The sequence below is a fragment of the Lepus europaeus genome, chromosome 19 (assembly GCF_033115175.1).
Source record: "Lepus europaeus isolate LE1 chromosome 19, mLepTim1.pri, whole genome shotgun sequence".
Lineage (NCBI taxonomy): Eukaryota > Metazoa > Chordata > Mammalia > Lagomorpha > Leporidae > Lepus > Lepus europaeus.
In genome coordinates, this window is record NC_084845.1 from 10,531,576 (window position 1) to 10,551,671 (window position 20,096).

The window sequence follows — 20,096 nt, forward strand, 5'->3', positions numbered from 1 at the left end:
TCGGCCGCTCCCACCGCGCAGAGGCTGCGGCGGCCGCCGCCTCCGCCTCCTCATATGCCCGCGCCCGCGGGGGGGAGCGGCGCTGGCCAATCGGGGGCGCCGCCGCGCTGACGGACGGCCCGCGGCCCCGCCCCCGGTACTGCAGCTGTCCGCCCCCATTCCCCACCCCCCACCCCCTAGTCTCCGCAAAGTGGCGGCGCCGCCGGGGAGGGGGAGCCCTGGGACGGGGTAGGGGGGACCCGGGAGTCCCCTCCCAACGGGGGACCTGGAGACCCCGTCGGCGTGGGGTGCAGCCTCCTCTGGGGGGAAGGGAGAGCCCCAGAGACCCCTCACTGTGGCGCGTGCCGCCAAGGAGAGGGGCGCGCTGCGGGGGAGGGGGAAGCCCTGCGCATCGCCGCAGTGAGGCAGGGGCCCAGAGCACCCTGCTCTGCAGTGGGGGCACCTGGAGACTTGTGCGGGAGGAGATGAGGGAGAGCAAGGGAGACCCCTGGAGCGGGGGGATTGAGAGGAGCTGCAGAGAAGCGCCCGGGACCCCTCACTGAGGGCTGCCCCCCCCCCCGCTGCAGCTGTGCAGGGAGACACACACAGCAGGGCCTGCGGCAGGGGGCCCAGGATACGCCCAGTGTCACCCTACCAGCCACAGCCCCGGAGATAACACACCTAGGGCACACGCCTTGCACACCGCAAGACAATCAACCACAGCCACGCCGTGCATGGCAGACGCACACACCACACGGCCCTGTGAACCCACCCACCAACACACACACAGGCCTCGCGCTGCCTCCACACACCCACCCACAGTGTGGACGCTGTTATGTGATCACAGCCTCACACACACCGCTCCCCAGCGTGCCTGGGTGTGAGCAAACGCCCACAGTGCCAAATTGCCAAATCGTTGCTTTCTGTGAATGACAGACCAAAAGGTGCAGGCACACACCCCAGCGCAAGAATTCACAGAGACAAGTTGTACCCCGCCACCCCACACCCCTCCCTACATCACACCTCTGCTGCACCCCATGCCCCCACGTGGCCCCCAGCACGGTCTGCGCACACACCCAGGCCTGCCACATGGCCCCAGCACCCACCACGGAAGGCCCCTCAGGAGGAACACCCCAGACCCTCCCTGGGGGTGCTGGAGGGACACAGAGACCCTGAGCACACGGCTTTCTCAGAAGGGGGGTGGAGGTTGGGGCGTTGGGCGAGGGGCGGGGAGGGAGGCTGGTGTATGTGGGTGGTGGGTGAAGGTTACAGGCCTGCTCCGGCAAAGTGAAGGCTGACGGCCAGGGTGTGAGACGAGGAACAAAGAGACTCAGAGCCACAGAGACGTGGGGCGTGGGCAGGGACAGAGACGGGGACAAACAGGAGGAGGGGCAGAGAGGCCTCCCCAACACCCACAGCCGCATCCCCACCCTGTACTCTGACCCGGCCCCATCCAGCCCGCTGTCCCTTGTTGCCATGGTAACGGGGAAGGCTGACTCTGCAGCAAAGGAGGCTGGGCCTGCAGACCGGCCTGTTGCCATGGAGACTGGAAAGGGGGAGGAGCCACATCTTCTAACCCAGGTGCCTCGCCCCTTCCTCAACTCGGTCCCCTTCTCTGGGGAGGCAGAGTTTGTCACCATATTGTCCCCTCCTGCCCCACACCTTGGTCTGGAGGTGTAGCCCTGCATCGTGGAGGGTGGGAGAGAAGCCCCAGGAGGTGGGGGAGGTCCCGGTCCCAGGATCTACACTCCACCTGCTCTCCAGCTGGGCTGGGGATAGCCTCGGCCCCCCACATCCCACCCCAGACACAGGCTCACGTCCCCCTTATGGGCACCCTCCTCAGACACTAGCCTGGCGAGACCGATGACTGTGCATCGTGCTTCCAGCTCGCGGCTCTGCGGAAGTGGGGGGGGGGACTTAGGAAGGTCACAGGAATGGAGGGGACAGGGAGCTTGGCAGAGACGGAAGGAGACACAGAGAAGAACCAAGCACACACGGTCCAGACCCAGAGACAGACACAGATAGACCTGCAAAGGCAGAGCTGAGAAAACAGGCACACAGCAAGAGGAACATCGGCGAAGGTGACAGCCACGGGCAGTGAGGCAGCCAGAGAGAGAGCGGTTTGGAAAACCAGGGGGACTCAAGACAGACCAGAGAAGGGGGAGCAGAAAGACTGTGGGGGAGAGGGGCTCAGACGCGAGAGGACCCCCAGAGGAGAGGAGCCTCGTGCTACGGTGACAGAGGGGGAGACTAGCGATGTGTGCGGTCATGTTCTGGTCACCTCGGCAGAGTCCAGCCCAAGGGCAGAGACATTGATTCGAGCCTGCACAGGAGATGTGGAGACGAGAGAGAGAGACAGAGACAGAGAGACAGAGAGAGATGGCAGAGTCGGGGGTGCTGGCCCAGCACCTGCCCCTGCAGGGCACACACACGGCAGTGTCTGGGACGCAGAGAGGGCCAGCTGGAGACCGGACTGCAGGGGTGAGGCAGCTCGGCAAGTGCCCACGGGTCTCACGGCTGTGGCCTGACCCCTGACGCTGCTGGAGGCCGGCAGGCCCGGGACGGCGGAGCAGGCGGTGCTGAACGGACAGCTCCCGGGCTCTGGCCGGCCTCTGTCCGCTCCCTCCCGCACCTCGCCGCGGGTCCCCTGAGGTCTCCTTTTAGCTTCTCCCGGCGCCCCTCACCCCAGCCCGTTTCCCACCCCACCCCTTTCACCTCTGCCCCGCCGCCCGCCTCGCTCCTCCGCTAGTCTCCCTCCCCATCGCTCCATCCCTCCTCTCAGCTCGGCCTCATTTTTTTTGCCGGTGACCTTCACTTGTCCTTTCTCAGCTGCAGTCTCCACAGAAGCCTCCGCGGAGAAGCGGGGCGGGGACCGGAGGCAGCCCCTGCCGGGCCCGCCCTGTGGGATCCCGGGGGCTGCACAGGTGCATTTTCGGCAGAAACACGGAGCTCGGGCACGGAAAGCCGCCGAGGGCCTCGTGGACGCGCACACACGTGCACCGCGGCACAGCCGCCGGGCCCCTCCCGCACACGGCCCCCACCGTAGGTGCCACCCGCGCTCCCACTCGGGGAACGGCTCCCGGGCCCTCCCCTCCCCCACCCCATCTGGCTTCTTCCTGCGTCTCCGTTTCCGGTGTCTGCGCCTCTCTCCATCTGTCTCAGGGTCTCTGTCGCAGCCTCCCTCGGTCCTGAGGGAAGGTCAGCGGGGAGAGGCCGGCCGCCGGGGCCTGGGCTGACCTGCTGCTGGCCGTGGGCGGGCCCTAGGGCGGAGGCTGCGGTTCTCAGCCGACTCTGGGGGCCCAAGCCTTCGATGCCCTGAGCCCCAGGAAATGAGACCCGGGTAACCCCAGTTTTGGGGTTTTGTTCTTTTTTTATTCCAACAGGGACTGAGATATGGCAGGGAAAGGGATGGGGGCCCAACTGACCCCCTCCCTGGGGGGGCTTCATAGAAATTCCGAGGTTTCTCCCCCCAAAAAAGAGAGAAAGAGAAGAGGGGCGCCAGGGGACACCCGTCTGTCCAGAGGCCCTCGCCCTCCAGAAGCGTGGAGGGTCGCGTCGAGTCTCGGGGGGCCTGGGCAGCCGCGCCCGGGGTCCTCCCCGCGGGCGGCTTTCCGCGCTGGGCCCGGTCCCGGCAGTCCTCAGTGGCTGCACGCCGGCCGCCCGCAGCGGAGCGGAGTGCGGGCGTCCGCGGCGCCCTCTCGCGAGTCCACTAGGGGGCGCAGGCAGGCTCCGGAGCCGGGCCTCGGACTTCACGGCCAAGCGAAGGCGAAGTCGCCGTGCCCCGGGTTCCGGGGCAGAAGTCCTGCTCCTCGCCCGCTGGGCCAGAGGGAGCGGCCGGGGCCAGGGGCGGGCCGCGTCCCTGCGCTCAGTCCGGGCGCCGGCCCGGCCCCGCCCGTGGTCACTCGTGCTCGGCCAGCTCGCGGGGGCCTGCAGGGCCAGGCCGCGGCCGGGGCGGGCTGGTGGCCTCGGTGGGGGCGCCCAGGCCCCGCGGGGGCGCCGCGGCCCCCGAGGCCCGCAGCGCCTGGATGCGCCGGCACTCCTGGCAGACGCGCACGTGGGTGCAGGGCGTGGGCGCGGGCGGGCGCGCGCCGCCGGGCGGTCCCGGGTCGTCCAGGAGGCGCTGCGGGCCCCCGTGCGCGCCGCCCGCGTCGCCGCCCGCGCCGGCCGAGTAGAGCTTGCCGTTGCTGAGGCGCATCTCGCGGACGGCGCGCAGCGACAGCAGGGCCCGGCTCGCGCCGCCTGGGCGCCGGCGCCGGCGAGAACGCGACGTCTTGCGGCAGGACACGGCGTGGCGCAGCTCCTGCAGCATCTCCTGGCAAACGGACACCTGCGGGCGGCGCGGGCGTCAGGGGCCGCACCCCGCCCCGCTTCCCACCGCCCTCCCCTCCTGCGCAGGCTCCCCTCCCCTCTAGTGCTTCCCACCGCAGGGAGCATTCGCTGAGCGCCTGCTGTGTGCCGAGCCCTAGGGACGAGCAGAGGACAACACAGAAGCCCTTGTCCCGGAGGACGCCGCCGTGGAGAGCAGACACAGGAAGTGCCAAGGTGTCCACGGCCCGCTGTGGCTTGTGACCCCAGAGCGCCGGTTCCAGCCCCAGCTGCTCGCTTCTGACCCAGCTCCCTGCTGTGGCCTGGGAAAGCAGTGGAAGAAGGCCCAAGTGCTTGGGCCCCTGCACCCACGTGGGAGACCCGATGGAGCTCCTGGCTGTTGACTTCAGCCTGGCCCAGACCCGGCTGTTGTGGCCATCTGGGGAGCAAACCAGTGGACGGGAGATTCCCTCTTTGTCTCTCCTTCTTTCTGTTGTTCTTTCAAATACACAGATACAGGAATCTTTAGAAAGTAACCGGTGCAGCTGTGTGTGGGGTGTGCCGGGGAAGAGTGCCCTGGGGAGAATTATATGGGGAAGAGCCATCAGGAGTGGGGGTGGGGAGGGGTGAGGAATCTGGAGACCCCCCAGAGAGGAGGGTCCCGTGGAGACCCGGGAGCCGGCAGCCGGATACACAGCACAGCAGGCAAAGATCATGGGGCTGAGACAGATGAGGTCGGAGGAGGGGTGGGGTGGGGGTGGGGGTGCGGTCATTGTAAGGATTTTGGCTTTCACTCGAGTCAGATGAGGCCTGTGAGAGGCTTAGGCAGGGGCCATGGGCGTGCGTGTGTGTGTGTGTGTGTGTGTAAGGTGTAAGACGTATTTATTTGAGAGGCAGAGGGGCAGGGAGGGAGGAAGGACAGAGAGAGCATGCACACTCCTATCCACTGGCTCGTTCCCCACGTGGCTGCAATGGCTGGGGCTGGGCCAGGCCAAAGCCAGGAGCTTCTTCAGGGTCTCCCACATGGGTGGCAGAGCCCCACTTAGGCCGTCCTCTGCTGCTTCTCAGGCCATTAACAGGGAGCTGGAAGCAGAGCACCCGGGACTCAAACCCATACTTCCTTGAACCGGCGCTGCGATATGGAATGCTGGTGTTGCAAGCCGTGTTTAAGCTCCGGGGCCACCGTGGCGGCCCTGCCGTGTCTGTGTAGGAGCACTCTGGATCTGTGCTGAGCAGGGAGCCGCTGAGGAGGAGGTAATGTCCGGGCAGGAGAAGGCGGTGGCTGGATCAGAGTGATGTAAGGAGGGGCTGGATTCTGGGTGTGTTATGAAGGTGGAGCCAATAGGATTTACAAGGGATCAGATACAGGGCACGAAGCACAGGCAGGAGCAGGGCGGCACTGCCCAGGGCTGGAACATACCCCTGTGTGCATGCCTGTGGACAGCCACCGGGGTTCAGGGAGACACCCCTGCAGGGGCTGGGGTAGGAGGCTCCATCCTGCCGCTGGCCATGATCCTCTCTGGCACAGTTTCAGGGTCAGTCTGCGTGGCCAACAGGCGGCTGACCAGGCGGCTTTGACCTTGCTCTGGGGGGTGCCAGCTGCCAGCATGTGGGCACGCAAGCCACCCCATGGGGAGGCCCCTGCGTGAAGAACTGAGGTCTCCTGCCGACCGCCACGCGTGTGCACGCACCGTGGGTTTTATTTCTTGTGTCTCAGGATGTCCTGACCTCTTACAGTTGCGGGCTGGGGAGAGGGGGCGTCGCTCAGAGCTGGCCACCCCCTCTTTGCTTGCTCGGCTGCCTCTCCTATGCACACTGACCAACATCGAGTCTTTACCTAAGTCTCACACAACACCTGGATCTCCCCTGCCCTCAATCAACCCAGGGCCAGGTGCCCAACCACGGCCATCCCCAGCTGCATTCTAACTGGCCAATGCCACACTCCTGTGCCCTCACACCTGCTTCCTCTTGACTCAATGTGGAGTGTCCCCTGTGGCCCTGACAGCGAGCTGTGCCCCTGCTCTCAGGAGCCACGGCAACACGAGTCCCCATTCACCACCACTGGCCTCTCCACGTGGCCCCTCAGTCACCTCCATCTCATCTATCACCTTACCTCCCAAGTGGCTCCTCCCGCCCCAGCCAAGCCTTCAGGCCACAGAAGCCCCCACTGGCCTCATGACTGGTGCCCCCAGTCATGGAAACCCAGGGTGGCCACAACCGCCTGGCTGAGCTGCACCTGGATTCCTGTGAAGTGACAGAAGCTGCTGTTTCAGCTGTTACAGGTGGGACAGAGGACTAGCACAGGGGCCACCAGCCCACAGATGGCCCTTGAGACAGGACCACCAAGGAAATGGACAAAGAAGGGAAGCCGTCCAGGGATGGGGAGTCCTGGGGTTTCCAAAAGACAGAGGCTGGGGGGAGGAAGGAACCCAACAGAGGAGAGGCCAGAGAGGCAGGAGACGACTGAGGGGCAGGCAGCCAGGGCAGGGCTTTGAGGAGCCGAAGGGTCGACTGGGCTGCAGCCCACTGCCTCCTTGGGTCCTGGATTCCAGACAGGGAGGTCCCTGGTGACAAGAGTGGCCCCAGTGGCTGGGTGAGGTCAGAAGCTGGCTTGCAGCAGGTGTAAGAGAGCGTGGGAGGAGAGAAGGTCGAGACGGTAGGGAGCCGACCTGGCACCCTGCACAGGGGCGGGGAGAAGTCAGGTGGTACTATGGGAGGAGGGGTCCAAAGAGGGTTTGGATCAAGAGGAGGGCTTGATCCAAAAAAGGGAAGACAAGTGACAGTGCAGGGGACAAAGAGGGGGCTGCAGGATGGGGACCTTGGGAAGGAGAGGGATGGCGTGTCAGGGGAGCCAGGGCCTGTGGGATGCAAGGTATGAGGTCGGACTGGGCGAGAGAAGGGGAGGAGCTGGGGGGAGGTTCTGGGAGCACCAGGAACAGCGCCCACTTGGCAGGGCTGCGCCCCTCCTGCCACACCCAGCTGTGTTCTTGCCTTTGCTCCTCACATTTCTCCTCCATACCCTTCATCCTGCACCCCCTCACCTCCTCTCCTTGCATCCCCATGGCCTCCTGGGGGTATGGCCTGCATATCCCCGCCCCCGCCCGCGCACTCCTCACCTCTTCGGATTCTGCTGACCTCCGAGTGGACCATATGAACTCCATGACCGCCACGAAGACAGCGATGATGAGGCCGCAGATGAGCACAACGAAAATGCCGCCGATGTTCTCCATGCCCAGGCCTGCAGGCAGAGGCCGGGACCGCGGGGTCAGGCATGTGGGCGCGGGGCCGCCCGGGGCCTCCCGGAGGGCGCGGTGGGCACAGTGGGCGCTGACCTTTGGCGCGGTGGTCCTCTTCCTTGGGGCACCGGCCCCCCTCCCACCACTTGCGCTTCAGGATCTCCAGCCGGTTGTTCTCCTGGAGCTGCAGGATGGCCAGCGTGATCTCATCCCGGAACGGGGAGCCTGGGCCGGGCAGGGCAGGGGTTGGCCATTGGGCCCGCCCCCCCCCAGCCCACAAATGCCCCTGGGGGCCTCTCCTCACCCCCACCCTGTCTCTTCTCAACTTGGCAGCCAGAGGGGCCCCTGGAGGAAGAAATGGGTCCCAGGTCCTCCCCCCAGCCTCCAAGCTGCATCCGCTGGCCCCACCCCTGCGGGCACCCCTGGACCCCAGCATTTGCCAAGCTCAGCCCCACCTCAGGACCTCTGCCTCTGTCTGGAATGCTCACCCCTTCTGCTTTCCTGCCAGCTCCCCAGGGGCCCCTCTCTGGCCACTTTATTTAAAGCACACCACGCACCCCTGCCCACCAGGCTCGTCCCCTTAACCTGCTCCGAGCTACTGTTAGCACCTGGGGTCCCAAGATGCCGCTGGTGATCTGTGGAGCTAGTGAGTCCCCACTGCACCATGCCACCCTCCTGGCGCCCCAAACACTCTCCACATCCCATCCTGTCTCTGTGTCCTCTGTGAGCATCGCCATGGACCAGGAACCAGACACCTCTGTGCTAGACTCTGGTTTACAGAAATTAACTTGGGGCCAGGGCTATGGGGCAGTGGGCTAAGCCTCTGCCTGCAGCACCAGCACCAGGTCCCGGCTGTTCCTCTTCCAATCCAGCTGTCTGCTATGGCCTGGGAAAGCAGAAGATGGCCCAACTCCTTGGGCCCCTGCACCTGCGTGGGAGACCCGGGAGAAGCTCCTGGCTCCTGGTTTTGGATTGGTGCAGCTCCAGCAGTTGCAGCCATTTGGGGAGTGAACCAGTGGATGGAAGACCTCTCTCTCTCTCTGTCTCTCCCTCTGTCTGTAACTCTACCTCTCAAATAATTTTTTTAATATTTATTTATTTTTTACTTGAAAGTCACAGTTACACACAGAGAGAAGGAGAGGGAGGGAGGGAGGGAGGGAGAGAGAGAGAGAGAGAGAGAGAGAGAGAGAATCTTCTATTCGCTGGTTCACTCCCCAGATGGCCGCAACGGCCAGAGCTGTGCCAATCCGCTGTGCTGATCCAAAGCCAGGAGCCAGGAACTTCTTCCAGGTCTCCCACATGGGTGCAGGGGCCCAAGGACTTGGGTTGGAAGTGGAGCAGCTGGGACTCACACCAGCGCCCATATGGGATGCCAGCACTGCAGGCGCTGGCCCCTCAAATAAATTTTTAAAAATTCTAAAATTTAGAAATTAACTCAAGTGTCCCACTGATGAGTGAGGCAGGCACTCCCACCACAGACAGGAGGTTCTGAATGGGGGAGGTGAAGGCGATCTCTCCCCTGAGGTCACGCACTGAGTCAGGGAGGGGAGTGAGTTTGAATCCAGGCTGGTGACTCCAGGACCTGTACCCCAAGCCCCAGACCACACTGCTTCCTTGAACAGCACCGACTCCTCACAAAGCTGCTGTGCCCTGGGGTCACGTGCTCTGCGGGAGCCAGCTGCCCCAGGCATCATCATACACTTGACGTTAAAGGAAGCGGTGGTAGGGATCCAGCACTGAGGGCCGCAGCGGCAGGCCAGCTCCCCCGGCAGATCCCCGCCTCCCTCCTCCCCCTATCAGTCCAACAAGCAGTTTTTGAGAACCTGTTCTGAGCCAGACTGTGGGGTTTGGTGCAGACTACGGAGCAAATAAAACCATGTATTCACCCTCAAGGGGCCCTCGGGCCAATGGGGGAGGCAGCCTCAAGGCCCGCGCGCACCCAGGGGCACCCAGAGTCTCACTGATTCTCCCGAACCCCACAAGGCTGGAAGTGGCTGCCCCGAGGCCTGGCCGTGCAGGTTGAGGGTGCTGCTATCGCCTGCCCTGGGCCACACACGACACAGCCAGCCTTCCCAGGTTCCCAACTGCCGAGCCCCCGTACCCAGCGGCATGCCGATGCCGTAGCCCTTGGTGTCGAGGAGGCCCCCGATCTGGGTGAGGTTGCAGTTGAGGCGCCGGTGGTACTCGTTCATGGTGGACTCGAGCAGGAAGGCGTAGCGGGAGTTGAGGACGCGGGCGATGCCCTCCTCTGTGCTCTTGACGAACACACTGGGCTGCTTCGACTGCATGTAGTTCCACATGCGCTGGTACGTCTGGTACCGTGAGTTCTGGGGAGAGGGAATGCGGAGTGGGGGCAGGTAACATGAGGGCCTCGCCACCCCTTCCTCTCAGCCCTGTCCCCTGCCCTCCAGGGGTCTCCCCACGAGAGGGAGACGCTGCTCCTCCTTCCAGATGCCCAGTCACTCACAGAGGCCACGCCCCCCCCACCCGCTCCCCAGCCCCAGCCTGGGAGACCTAGCATTCGCCTCCTCCCTCATCTCCCCGTCTCTCTGGCCCACCCAGCTTCAGTTTGCCTCCTCCCGGCCACAGGGGAACTCTCAGCTCTAAATGGTCACCATTCCCACCTCCCCACGTCCAGGGCCCGGTTAAAGTGCCCGCATCCGGGCGTCTGAGGTCTCTCCAGTCTTTGACCCAACCTCCTGTCAGTCACTTTCGTTTCCTTCCATTAGGCAAAGTGCCTGGAGACAGCTCCTTCCCCCGAGGGCCCTCCCCTCCCTGCGAGCCCATGTCCTAGATCCCACATGTGCCGCCTGCCACTGACGATCGGTCCCTCTGACCCCCAGCGCCAGGCCTGGGTCTGGGCAGCCCCACCTGGAAGAAGGTCATGGTGGAGCCCGCGTGGATGGTGCCGTACTCGATGTTGGTCTGATCCGCCAGGTCGTCGGCCGACTCCACGGGCACCTCCATGCGCTGCACGGTGAGGAAGGCGGCCAGGTTGGCCGTGTAGGAGGAGATGATGATCAAGGTGAAGGCCCACCTGAGGGGTGGGAGGGGTGAGCTGCAGGCTGGAGCCCCTGCCACCCTGCCCACTGATGGTGCACACCCCACCCCCGACCAGAAGCCTCGGTGGCTGCTGATGAGGGGAAAGGCCAGAGTGAGGATTCTGGAGCAGACTGTCTGGCTTAAGTGTTACTTCTGCAGCCTGGAGACCCCAGCCCACTGAAACAGCTGGAGAACCGCGCGCGCGGAATATAGAAAACTATCTAAAGATGGCAGCCGGTAATCCGCAGCTCAGAATTGTGGCCCCAGGGGCAAGAGAAACAAGGCAAGCCCCGTGGCTGTGCAGGAGGCACCACTGGGCTCTGTTTGCCACAGCACCAGGAAGGGAAGCCCGGATGGCTCACAAGAGGGCTCCAGAAATCTGGAGGCCCAGGGCTGGTGCTGGCCCAGGGTAAAGCCGCTGCCGCCTGTGGTACCAGCATCTCATATGGGCACCGGTTAGAGTCCCAGCTGCTCCACTTCTGATCCAGCTCTTTGCTCTGGCCTGGGAAAGCAGTGGAAGATGGCCCAAGTCCTTGGGCCCCTACATCCATGTGGGAGACCTGGAGGAAGCTCCTGGTTCTTGATTTTGGAGCAGCCCAGCTCCGGCTGTTGCGGCCATTTGGGGAGTGAACCAGCAGACAGAAGACTTCTCTCTCTCTCTCGTTGCCTCTCTGTAACTCTATCTTTCAAATAAATAAATCTTTTTTAAAAAGAAAGAAATTTGGTGACTCCTCAAGTCTGGCTAAGTAGGAACCTGAACGTGACTGGGGTGAAGCTCCACAGAGCTGGAAAGTCAGAATGTCCAAGAAGCAAAGTCCCAGGCTCACAGAGGGCCGTAGGCTGCCTTCACGCCCCACAGCCTGAGTCGGGAGGTCTTGAATGCATGAGGTGTTCAGGAGAGACTCCAGTGGGAGGCACAGGAGAAACAGGCACAGCCAGTCCCAGAAAAAAGGCAACGCTAGATTTGCCCTCAGAGAGCTGAAAAACAGCCTGGAAGGATCCAAATAATTCACAACTCAACTGCCTGCCGGAATGCATTCACCAATGAGGAGAGAGTAAAACCCACAGCATCCATCATCTGTCCAAACATGACCAGCCATATAAAGGCGCCTGGAAATGTGACCAACGAGCAAGAGAGAAGTCACTCCCAGGGCGCAGACCTGGAATGGATGGAGGTGCTGGAGTCACAGACAAGGACGTGGAAACACACACCAGAGCCACACTGAGCACACTCAGGGATGGGAGCCAATGGACCTGTCACGTGGGCTTGGCAGGAAGAAATGGAAGGTATTGCAGCCCAGTGGGTAAGCTGACACTGCAGGTGGCGGGCTTACCCGCTGGGCTGCAATACCTTCCATTCCTATCAGGCCAGTTTGTGACCTGGCTGCTCTGCTTCGGATCCAGCCCCGACTACTGCGCCTGGGGAGGCAGTGGACCACAGCCCAAGTGCTTGGGTCTCTGCACCCGCATGGGAGACCTGGATGGAGGTCTGGGTCCTGTTTCAGCCTTGCCCACTCCGGCCGTTGCGGCCATCTGGGGAGTAAACCAGTGGATGGAAGACCTCTCTGTCGCTCCCTCTCACTGTCTGTAACTCTGACTTTCAAGTAAATAAATAGACCTTTAAAAAAAAAGGCAAAAATTGAGGAGCCAGTATGGTGACGCTGCTCCACTTCTTCTTCTTCTTCTTTTTTTTTTTTTTTTTTGGACAGGTAGTTACAGTGAGAGAGAGAGAGAGAAAGGTCTTCCTTTTTCCACTGGTTCATCTCCCAAGTGGCTGCTACGGCCGGCGCACTGCGCTGATCCAAAGCCAAGAACCAGGTGGAGCCAGATGCTTCCTCCCGGTCTCCAATGCAGGTGCAGGGCCCAAGTACTTGGGCCATCCTCCACTGCACTCCTGGGCCACAGCAGAGAGCTGGCCTGGAAGAGGAGCAACCGGGACAGAATCTGGTGCCCCAACCGGGACTAGAACCTGGTGTGCCGGTGCCGCAGGCGGAGGATTAGCCTAGTGAGCCGTGGCACTGGCTGACGCTGCTCCACTTCTAATCCAGCTCCCTACTAATCTGCCTGGGAAAGCAGCAGACCTTGCACCCATGTGGGAGATCTGGAAGAAACTCCCAGCTCCTGGCTTCAACCTGGCCCAGCCCTAGCCATTACAGCCATGTGGGAAGTGAACCAACAGGTGGAAGACCCCCTCTTTCTGTCTCTCCCTCTCTTTTCTTTAAAGAAAAAAAAAGAAAAAAGAAAAAAGAAAAAAAGGCAAACATTTAAAGCAGGGCTTTACAGGCAATGGCCCAGAGCTCAAGTCCAGCCTGCAGCCTGTGCTTTAAAACTCACCAGCTCAGAGTGGTTTTCACACATCTAAATGGCTCAAAAGAAAAAAAAAAGAATATGTCAAGATTCACAACATAGAATATGAAATTCACATTTTGGTGTCAGCACAGCCACATTTGCTTTCTTGTTTTTTTTTTTTTTGTTTTTCGTTTTTTTGTTTTTTTTTTGCTTGTTTGTTTTTTAAGATCTATTTTATTTATTTGAAAGGCAGAGTTAGAGAGAGAGATTGTCCATCCATTGGTTCAGTCCCCAAATGGTTGCAACAGCCAGGGCTGGGCCAGGCTCAAGCCAGGAATCAGGAGCCTCTTCCAAGTCTCCCACATGGGTGTGGGGGTCCAGGCACTTGGGCCATCTTACATTGCTTTCCCAGGCACATAAGCAGGAAGCTGAATGGAAGTGGAGCAGCTGGGACTTGAACTGGCGCCCATATGGGATGCATGGCTTTACCCGCTATGTGCCACAATGCTGGTGCCCGTGGCTGTTCTCATGGTGGCACAGCAGAGAAGCTGCGACAAGGACCACATGGCAGGCAGAGTCAAAAACATTCACAATCTTGATCAGGACAGAAAAAGTTCCCCAACTCCTGTCCCAGGGCCCAAGGCTATGAGGATTCTGAGACACACTTTACCATCTGGGGAGGCCGCAGTGAAAGAGAAAGACAGACGGTGCAACATGAAGCCCGAGAGAGCCGGAGAACCTCCTCCTATCACTGCCAAGTAAAGGCAACTTCCGAGCGAGAAGCAAGGGGACACATCCTAGGACGGCGATGGCACCAACTGAGGGGACCTGTGCAGCTCATCACAGAGCAGCAACATCCGGAAAGCACCAACCCAGGGAACCGGAAAGAGAAACAGGCACATCTGCTCCTCAACAGCGGGTGCCGACTTCACCAGACAGGACACGCAGACGGGAGGTCAGTCAGGGTGCAGAGGCCTGAATGACACGGTCAGTGTTTCAGAGCGCTGCCCCTGCCGACCGCGGGATACACACCCAGTGGGAGCGCCTACAGACTGTCCACCAGGAGACCGGGTGCTGGGCAAGAAAACAAGTCTTGATGCATTGGCAAGGATTAAAGTACTACTGAGAACATTCTCTGGCCCCAGCAGAACTAAATTAAAAATCGATAACAGAAGGATGCCTGGAAAATCCCCACATCCTGGGCAACTCCCTCTGCCTGGCTGTGTGACCTTGGAGCTTCCTTTCTGTCCCTGCACCTGTGCAGGGAGGGTGACCGAAGTCTCCTCCTCCCAGGGTTTGTGAGGAGTGAGCTCACCTGGCCCACAGCCCTGCCTTCACCTTCTTGGTGACCAACTAGGGAGAGGTGACACCCCAGGCACGTGTCATTCTGGGCCCCTCTCCTTCCTCCTGCCGAGTAAGAGGGGCCAGGCTCCCTGTGGCCCACACAGCTCCCTGCAGACCCCTCCCTGTTAGCTCCTGCTGACGACAATGAACTCGGCAGTGGTCCTGTGCTGAGTGCCGGGCGTGGGGCCTTCATGGAGGAATGAGTAACACAACCTCCTGCAAAATAAACCACAACTCTGACCCATGGTGACCCGGGGTTCCGCAACATCTCCTGAAACCGAGTCTCTCCGAGATGCAAGCTCTGCTCTGGACAAGGCAGGTCAGGAGACACCTGTCAGGCAGCTGAGGGGTCTAGTCTGACACCTGTCAGGCACGCTCGGAGAGGCCTGCAGATGGGCAGTGGGCAGGTGGAAGTACAGATACAGGGACAGTCAAGGAAGCCAGAAGCCGGGTGCGTGGGTTCTGGCAGTGGCTCCGGCAGGGAGTTTGGCAGTGTGGGCGCTCTGCCGGTCTGAGGGGCTTCCACAGGGGGGTGAGCATCTGGCAATGTGCAGCCCCATCTGAACCCCAGTGACAGCCTAGTATGTGCTTGTCTGAGCCTAAGCCCTCGGTACCTAAAAACTCAGGTACTTGCCACATGGTTTTATAGCGTAAGTAAATCCAGGTCTCCAGGAAGACACTTCTCGCTTACAGTGAGGAACAACGGGATGCTGTTTAGTTTTGCTTTGCCGAGAGCTCATCACTGTTTTGGGAGATTTCTAGTCACTCTGTGAGTGACTAAGGCAGAACCTTGGGACAGCACATCCATGGTGACTCGTGGTTGCAAACACACTAACTTGCCACCTGCTTCAAAGTGCCAGTGTTGACGGAGTTCTACTGAGTGATCTCACCATTCCACACCTACTCACCGCACGTGGAGCCACCCTTAGGGTATGCACCGGAGCAGTCCCTTAGGCTGTCATTTTATTAGAAACCGCTCTGCCTATTTTCCTCCTTCATATTGCAATTAGGGCAGTCTACTGATTTTTTAAAACCTTGTAAGTGTAGGTAGGTGTAGTACCCTTGAATTTTAGCTCAGGGTGGAAAAGGAGATGTTAAGAAACATTTGCGATCAGAGAGGGCGTTGGGTGTGTGAGCCCTGGGCGGTCACCAGTGTGGGGTGAGGGCACACTGGAGGGACGGCGAGGCCATGGGGACGCCAGCCAAGCAGAGACCCGAGAGCAGGAGGGGCCCAGAGGCCCAGCAGCCCTGCAGCAGCACAGACAGCGTTTCCAGAAAAGGAGGCTCCCGGGGCCTGTGCTGCCGCAGGTCAGACAGGGACTGGACGTATCAGCCAGGGGTCGCCTGTGACCCTGGTGGAGGGAGGGCCACCTGCTGGCTGGATCTGGGGCTCTAAGATTTTCTCGCCAGGAAGGCACAAGAAAAGGACGAGCTGGGGAAGTGAAGAGAACAGCTGCCTGCCTGGAGCTGGGCGGACGGGAAGCGGGCTCTAGAATGGGGCAGGAGGGCAGGAGGCCAAGGACTCAGCACACAGGCACCAAGGAAAGACGGGAGGACGGGGCTGTGGTCAGAGGGAAGCCTCGGAAATGCTGGCCTCTGCAGCCGAGCTGCGCTGGATGATGAGTGTGGCTGGAGTGTGGCACACTGCAGAGGAGGGCCCAGGAGGCAGGCCCTGGCCGGGCTGCTGTGGGTCAGGAACCAGCCACCAAACCCCCCAGCACCCCACCCCTGCAGAGTAAGTCCCATGAGGGCAGGGACATGGGGGCCAAATCACTGTGCTGGGGCCCGCCTGGAGAGGAGCAAACATGTTGGAGATGGGAGGCCTAGGGCGCGGAAGGAAGTGAGCCTGGGGTCAAAGGCTCCAGCAACGGAGAGCGGGAGCAGGGGCTTTCTGGGTGACAGTGCCAGGAAGGAGCTAAAGAGATGGGGCAGGAAGGATGGCCAGCAGAGGCAGCCACTGGTCTCCTGACGTGGGGATTGGGCCAGATTGGCCCGCAGGTCTCTGCAGTGCCCAGGCACCCTTGCCCACCTGCTGGAATGCACTTTCCTCTCCTGGCCACGCCTTTCTCTGTCCCTGCCTCCCCTCTGCTTCCTGAGTGGCACACGATGTGCATCTGACCCATCACTATGCTGAAGACGTTAGGACATGGCATCTGGGGTCTGTGGGACACGGGACCAGCCCCAGCCCCTCCAATTCGCCATCCCAATCCCTTTGCAAGTGTGACTCAGTGAAGGCTCTTGACAGGGGCTGGCCCTGACTGTCCAGGTGGCCTCAGTGCTTATCCAGTGGCCTTCAGGGGGTCCTCAAGGGCAGAGAAAGGAAGTTGGGAGCGGGGAGACTGAGAGACGGAGAGCACGCTGCAGATGTGCTGGCTTTGAGCATGGAGGAAGGGTCACGGCCCAGGGGCTGCAGGTGGCCTCCAAAAGCTGGAGAGGCAAAGAGAGGGACTCCCCGGGGGCCTGCAGAAGGAGCCCGCATGCCCGACACCGAGTTCTACTTCTAACGCCTGCGCCACCAAGCTGTCAGAGAACAAACTGCAGCCTGAAGCCACCACCTTAGTGCGAAGTTTTCGCAGTAGCCATGGAAACTGATGAGTGCCACTGAAATGACGCAAATCTGAAAATGTTAATAAAAAAAGCATCAAGACTCAAAAGTGGATCTGTGGGACTCAGGCCACTCCTGCTTAGCTGGGAGGAAGGAGAACCCGCCATCCGTTAAGGCTAGTCTCGCGCAAGTCTCCCATTAGTAGCTCTGGGACATGTTCTTTGAATAGAGTATGGCCTCCAGAGTTGATGTGGCTCCTGTCTATTCTCAGCTCTTCTGGCTCCCGGGGCAAGGACGAGGCACCTGGACACCTGCCACTCGTGTTGGGGCTCACCAGGCACCTGAGTGTGCTTGGATTCTGATGGGGAGGCGCTGAGGAAGAAGAGCCCAGGAAGGCCAGATGGATGCCGGGGGCCGCCCCAGAGAGGCTGCCAAGAGCCTCGGGAGCTGGGCCTCAAACCGGCATGGGGCAGGGAGCCCAGGTCCCTCCTGGCCCTGCCTCTAGCTGAATGCTTGCTCTTTAGCAAGTTACTCCCTCTCTCTGGGTCTCAACCTTCTAATCCTTAAAATGGGGAGAATATTCCCTGCCCTGAGCATTCTTCTCCGCTTCCCATGTTCTAGCGAGGGAAAGCAGATGAAAGAGCCACAGGATCAGAGCCCGGGCCCAGCTGCTATGGGAAAGAGCAGGGTGAGGGTGGGCGAGCGGCCTGGCAGGTCAGGTGCTGGCGGCCCACACCAGAGGAGGGCCTGGGTCTGACTCCCGGCTCCACCTTCCTGCTAATGGGCTCCCTGGGAGGCAGAGGTGATGACTCAAGTAGCTGGGCTCCTGCTGCCCCCGTGGGAGACCTGGACAGAGGACCCAACCCTTAGCTTCAGCCACAGGGCAGTCCTGTGGGGAGTGAAGCAGGACGTGGGCGCACAGTCTCGTTCTCTCCCAAACAAACAGAAGAAAAGCAGGGCAAGGGCAGCCGACGTGAATGCTTATGGAGCTGGGGCCGGAAACCAAGGACCTGAGGCAGCTGGAGCAGGCGCCAGCACCAGGCGTGAGTGCCGCCGGCCAGCGCGGCCACATCTGGGTTTTCAGGAAGAGTGGGAAACGGGCATTCGTGAGTGCATCTGCCAAGTTCTAGGTGTCAGCAACCAATTCCAAATTTTTTAGAACTGTGAGTGGACATCACTTCTTGAGGTTTATATCAGGGGCCCCGGGGGCTCTGAGGGAGCATCTGGCATGAGGGCTGCCCTGGCTCAGGGACTCTTTAAGTCTGTGATAATCGGGGCAGCAACAGCCTCGCCCAGGCTGCTACCACCATGACCCTCGTGTCCAGCTCAGAGCACTCTCCCAAGAACGCCCCACTGAAGACACGGCCATTTTTATCCCCGTTCTTCAGATAAGGAGACTGAGGTACAGCGAGGCAATGTGGCCCGTCTGAGGCCACACAGCTGGCTGGTGGCAGCGCTGAAGGCACAGCTCTCCCCATCCCTTCGCTCACACACAGCTCGGTGGGGAACGGGAATCCACCTGAGAGCCTGCAGCAGCGCCCAACCTCCGGCCTCAGACCAGCCCCTCTCAGCCCTGGGTGTGGAAAGAAAGCAGTCGCTCACCAGACTCCGCTGACGCAGCGTGTGGACAGCGCCCGGGGCATGATCTCCGAGCCCTGCTGCATGAAGCCCCCCACGGGGAACCAGAGGCTGTTGCCCAGTGTGTACTGGTTCTCCAGGATGTGGGGCCGCGCCCGCAGGCACGGGTGCGGGTTGTACCACTCGTAGGGGCTCAGCCTGCAGAGACAAGGGTGGGTGGATGGGGCCCAGGTGGGAGGAAAAACAGAGAAACAAGGAGACAAAAGGTGGGGAGGAGGGGCCGACACTATGGCACAGCAGGTAACGCCACCGCCTGGTGACACCGGCATCCCATAAGGGCCCTGGTTCACGTCCCAGCTGCTCCACTTCCTATCCAGCTCCCAGCTGGTAGCCTGGGAAAGTGCTTGGGCCCCTGCCACCCATGTGGGAGACCTGGAAGAAGCTCCTGGCTGCTGCCTTTGGCCTGGTCCAGCTGCAGCCATTGTGGCAATTTGGGGAGTGAATCAGTGGATGGAAGACCCCTCTCTGTCTCTCTCCCTCTCTCCCTGTAACTCTCACTTTCAAATACATAAATAAATAAATAAATCTTAAAAAAGGGGGCGGGGAGGCAGCCAAAGGAGAGGAAAAGGGACAACAGGGGTGACGGGGTGACAGGGACGACGGGGCGACAGGGACGACAGGGGTGACAGGGGTCACAGGGACAATGGGTGACAGGGGTCACAGGGACGACGGGGTGATGGGGTGACAGGGACGACGGGGCGACAGGGGCGACAGGGGCGACAGGGACAACAGGGACGACAGGGGTGATGGGACGACGGGGTGATGGGACGATGGGGTGACGGGGTGACAGGGGTCACAGGGACAATGGGTGACAGGGGTGACAGGGACGACAGGGGTGACGGGGGTTACAGGGACGACAGGGTGACAGGGACGACAGGGTGACAGGGACGATGGGGCGACAGGGGCGACAGGGGTCACAGGGGTCACAGGGATGACAGGGATGACCGGAGAAAGGTGTGACAGGGGTGACAGGGTGACAGGGACGATGGGGCGACAGGGGCGACAGGGACGACAGGGGTGACAGGGACGACGGGGCGACAGGGGCGACAGGGACGACAGGGGTGACAGGGGTCACAGGGATGACAGGGACGACAGGGGTGACAGGGGTCACATGGACAATGGGTGACAGGGGTCACAGGGACGACAGGGGTGATGGGACGATGGGGTGACGGGGTGACAGGGGTCACAGGGACAATGGGTGACAGGGGTGACAGGGACGACAGGGGTGACGGGGGTTACAGGGACGACAGGGTGACAGGGACGACAGGGTGACAGGGACGATGGGGCGACAGGGACGACAGGGGTGACAGGGGTCACAGGGATGACAGGGATGACCGGAGAAAGTTGTGACAGGGGTGACAGGGGTGACAGGGTGACAGGGACGACAGGGGTGACAGGGACGACGGGGCGACAGGGGCGACAGGGACGACAGGGGTGACAGGGACGACAGGGGTGACGGGGGTTACAGGGACGACAGGGTGACAGGGACGACAGGGTGACAGGGACGATGGGGCGACAGGGACGACAGGGGCGACAGGGGTCACAGGGATGACAGGGATGACCGGAGAAAGTTGTGACAGGGACGACAGGGGTGACGGGGGTGACAGGGACGACAGGGTGACAGGGACGATGGGGCGACAGGGACGACAGGGGCGACAGGGGTCACAGGGGTCACAGGGGTCACAGGGATGACCAGAGAAAGGTGTGACAGGGACGGC

The 20,096-nt window shown here is 61.3% G+C and overlaps 1 protein-coding gene across 4 annotated transcripts in view; it reads right to left on the reverse strand.

Annotated features, from left to right (window-relative positions):
- Positions 1-3,877: 3,877 nt before the first annotated feature.
- GRIK5 (glutamate ionotropic receptor kainate type subunit 5) overlaps positions 3,878-20,096 on the reverse strand; it is a 60,177-nt gene continuing 43,958 nt past the window's right edge. For all 4 annotated transcript variants that reach the window (XM_062175819.1, XM_062175821.1, XM_062175820.1 and 1 more), the window contains 6 exons: positions 18,343-18,516; positions 10,392-10,557; positions 9,622-9,847; positions 7,617-7,745; positions 7,401-7,522; positions 3,878-4,306 (listed from right to left, as the gene is read on the reverse strand). In XM_062175819.1, the coding sequence (XP_062031803.1) occupies positions 3,878-4,306; positions 7,401-7,522; positions 7,617-7,745; positions 9,622-9,847; positions 10,392-10,557; positions 18,343-18,516 (1,246 nt within the window). The remainder of the gene's footprint in view (positions 4,307-7,400; positions 7,523-7,616; positions 7,746-9,621; positions 9,848-10,391; positions 10,558-18,342; positions 18,517-20,096) is intronic.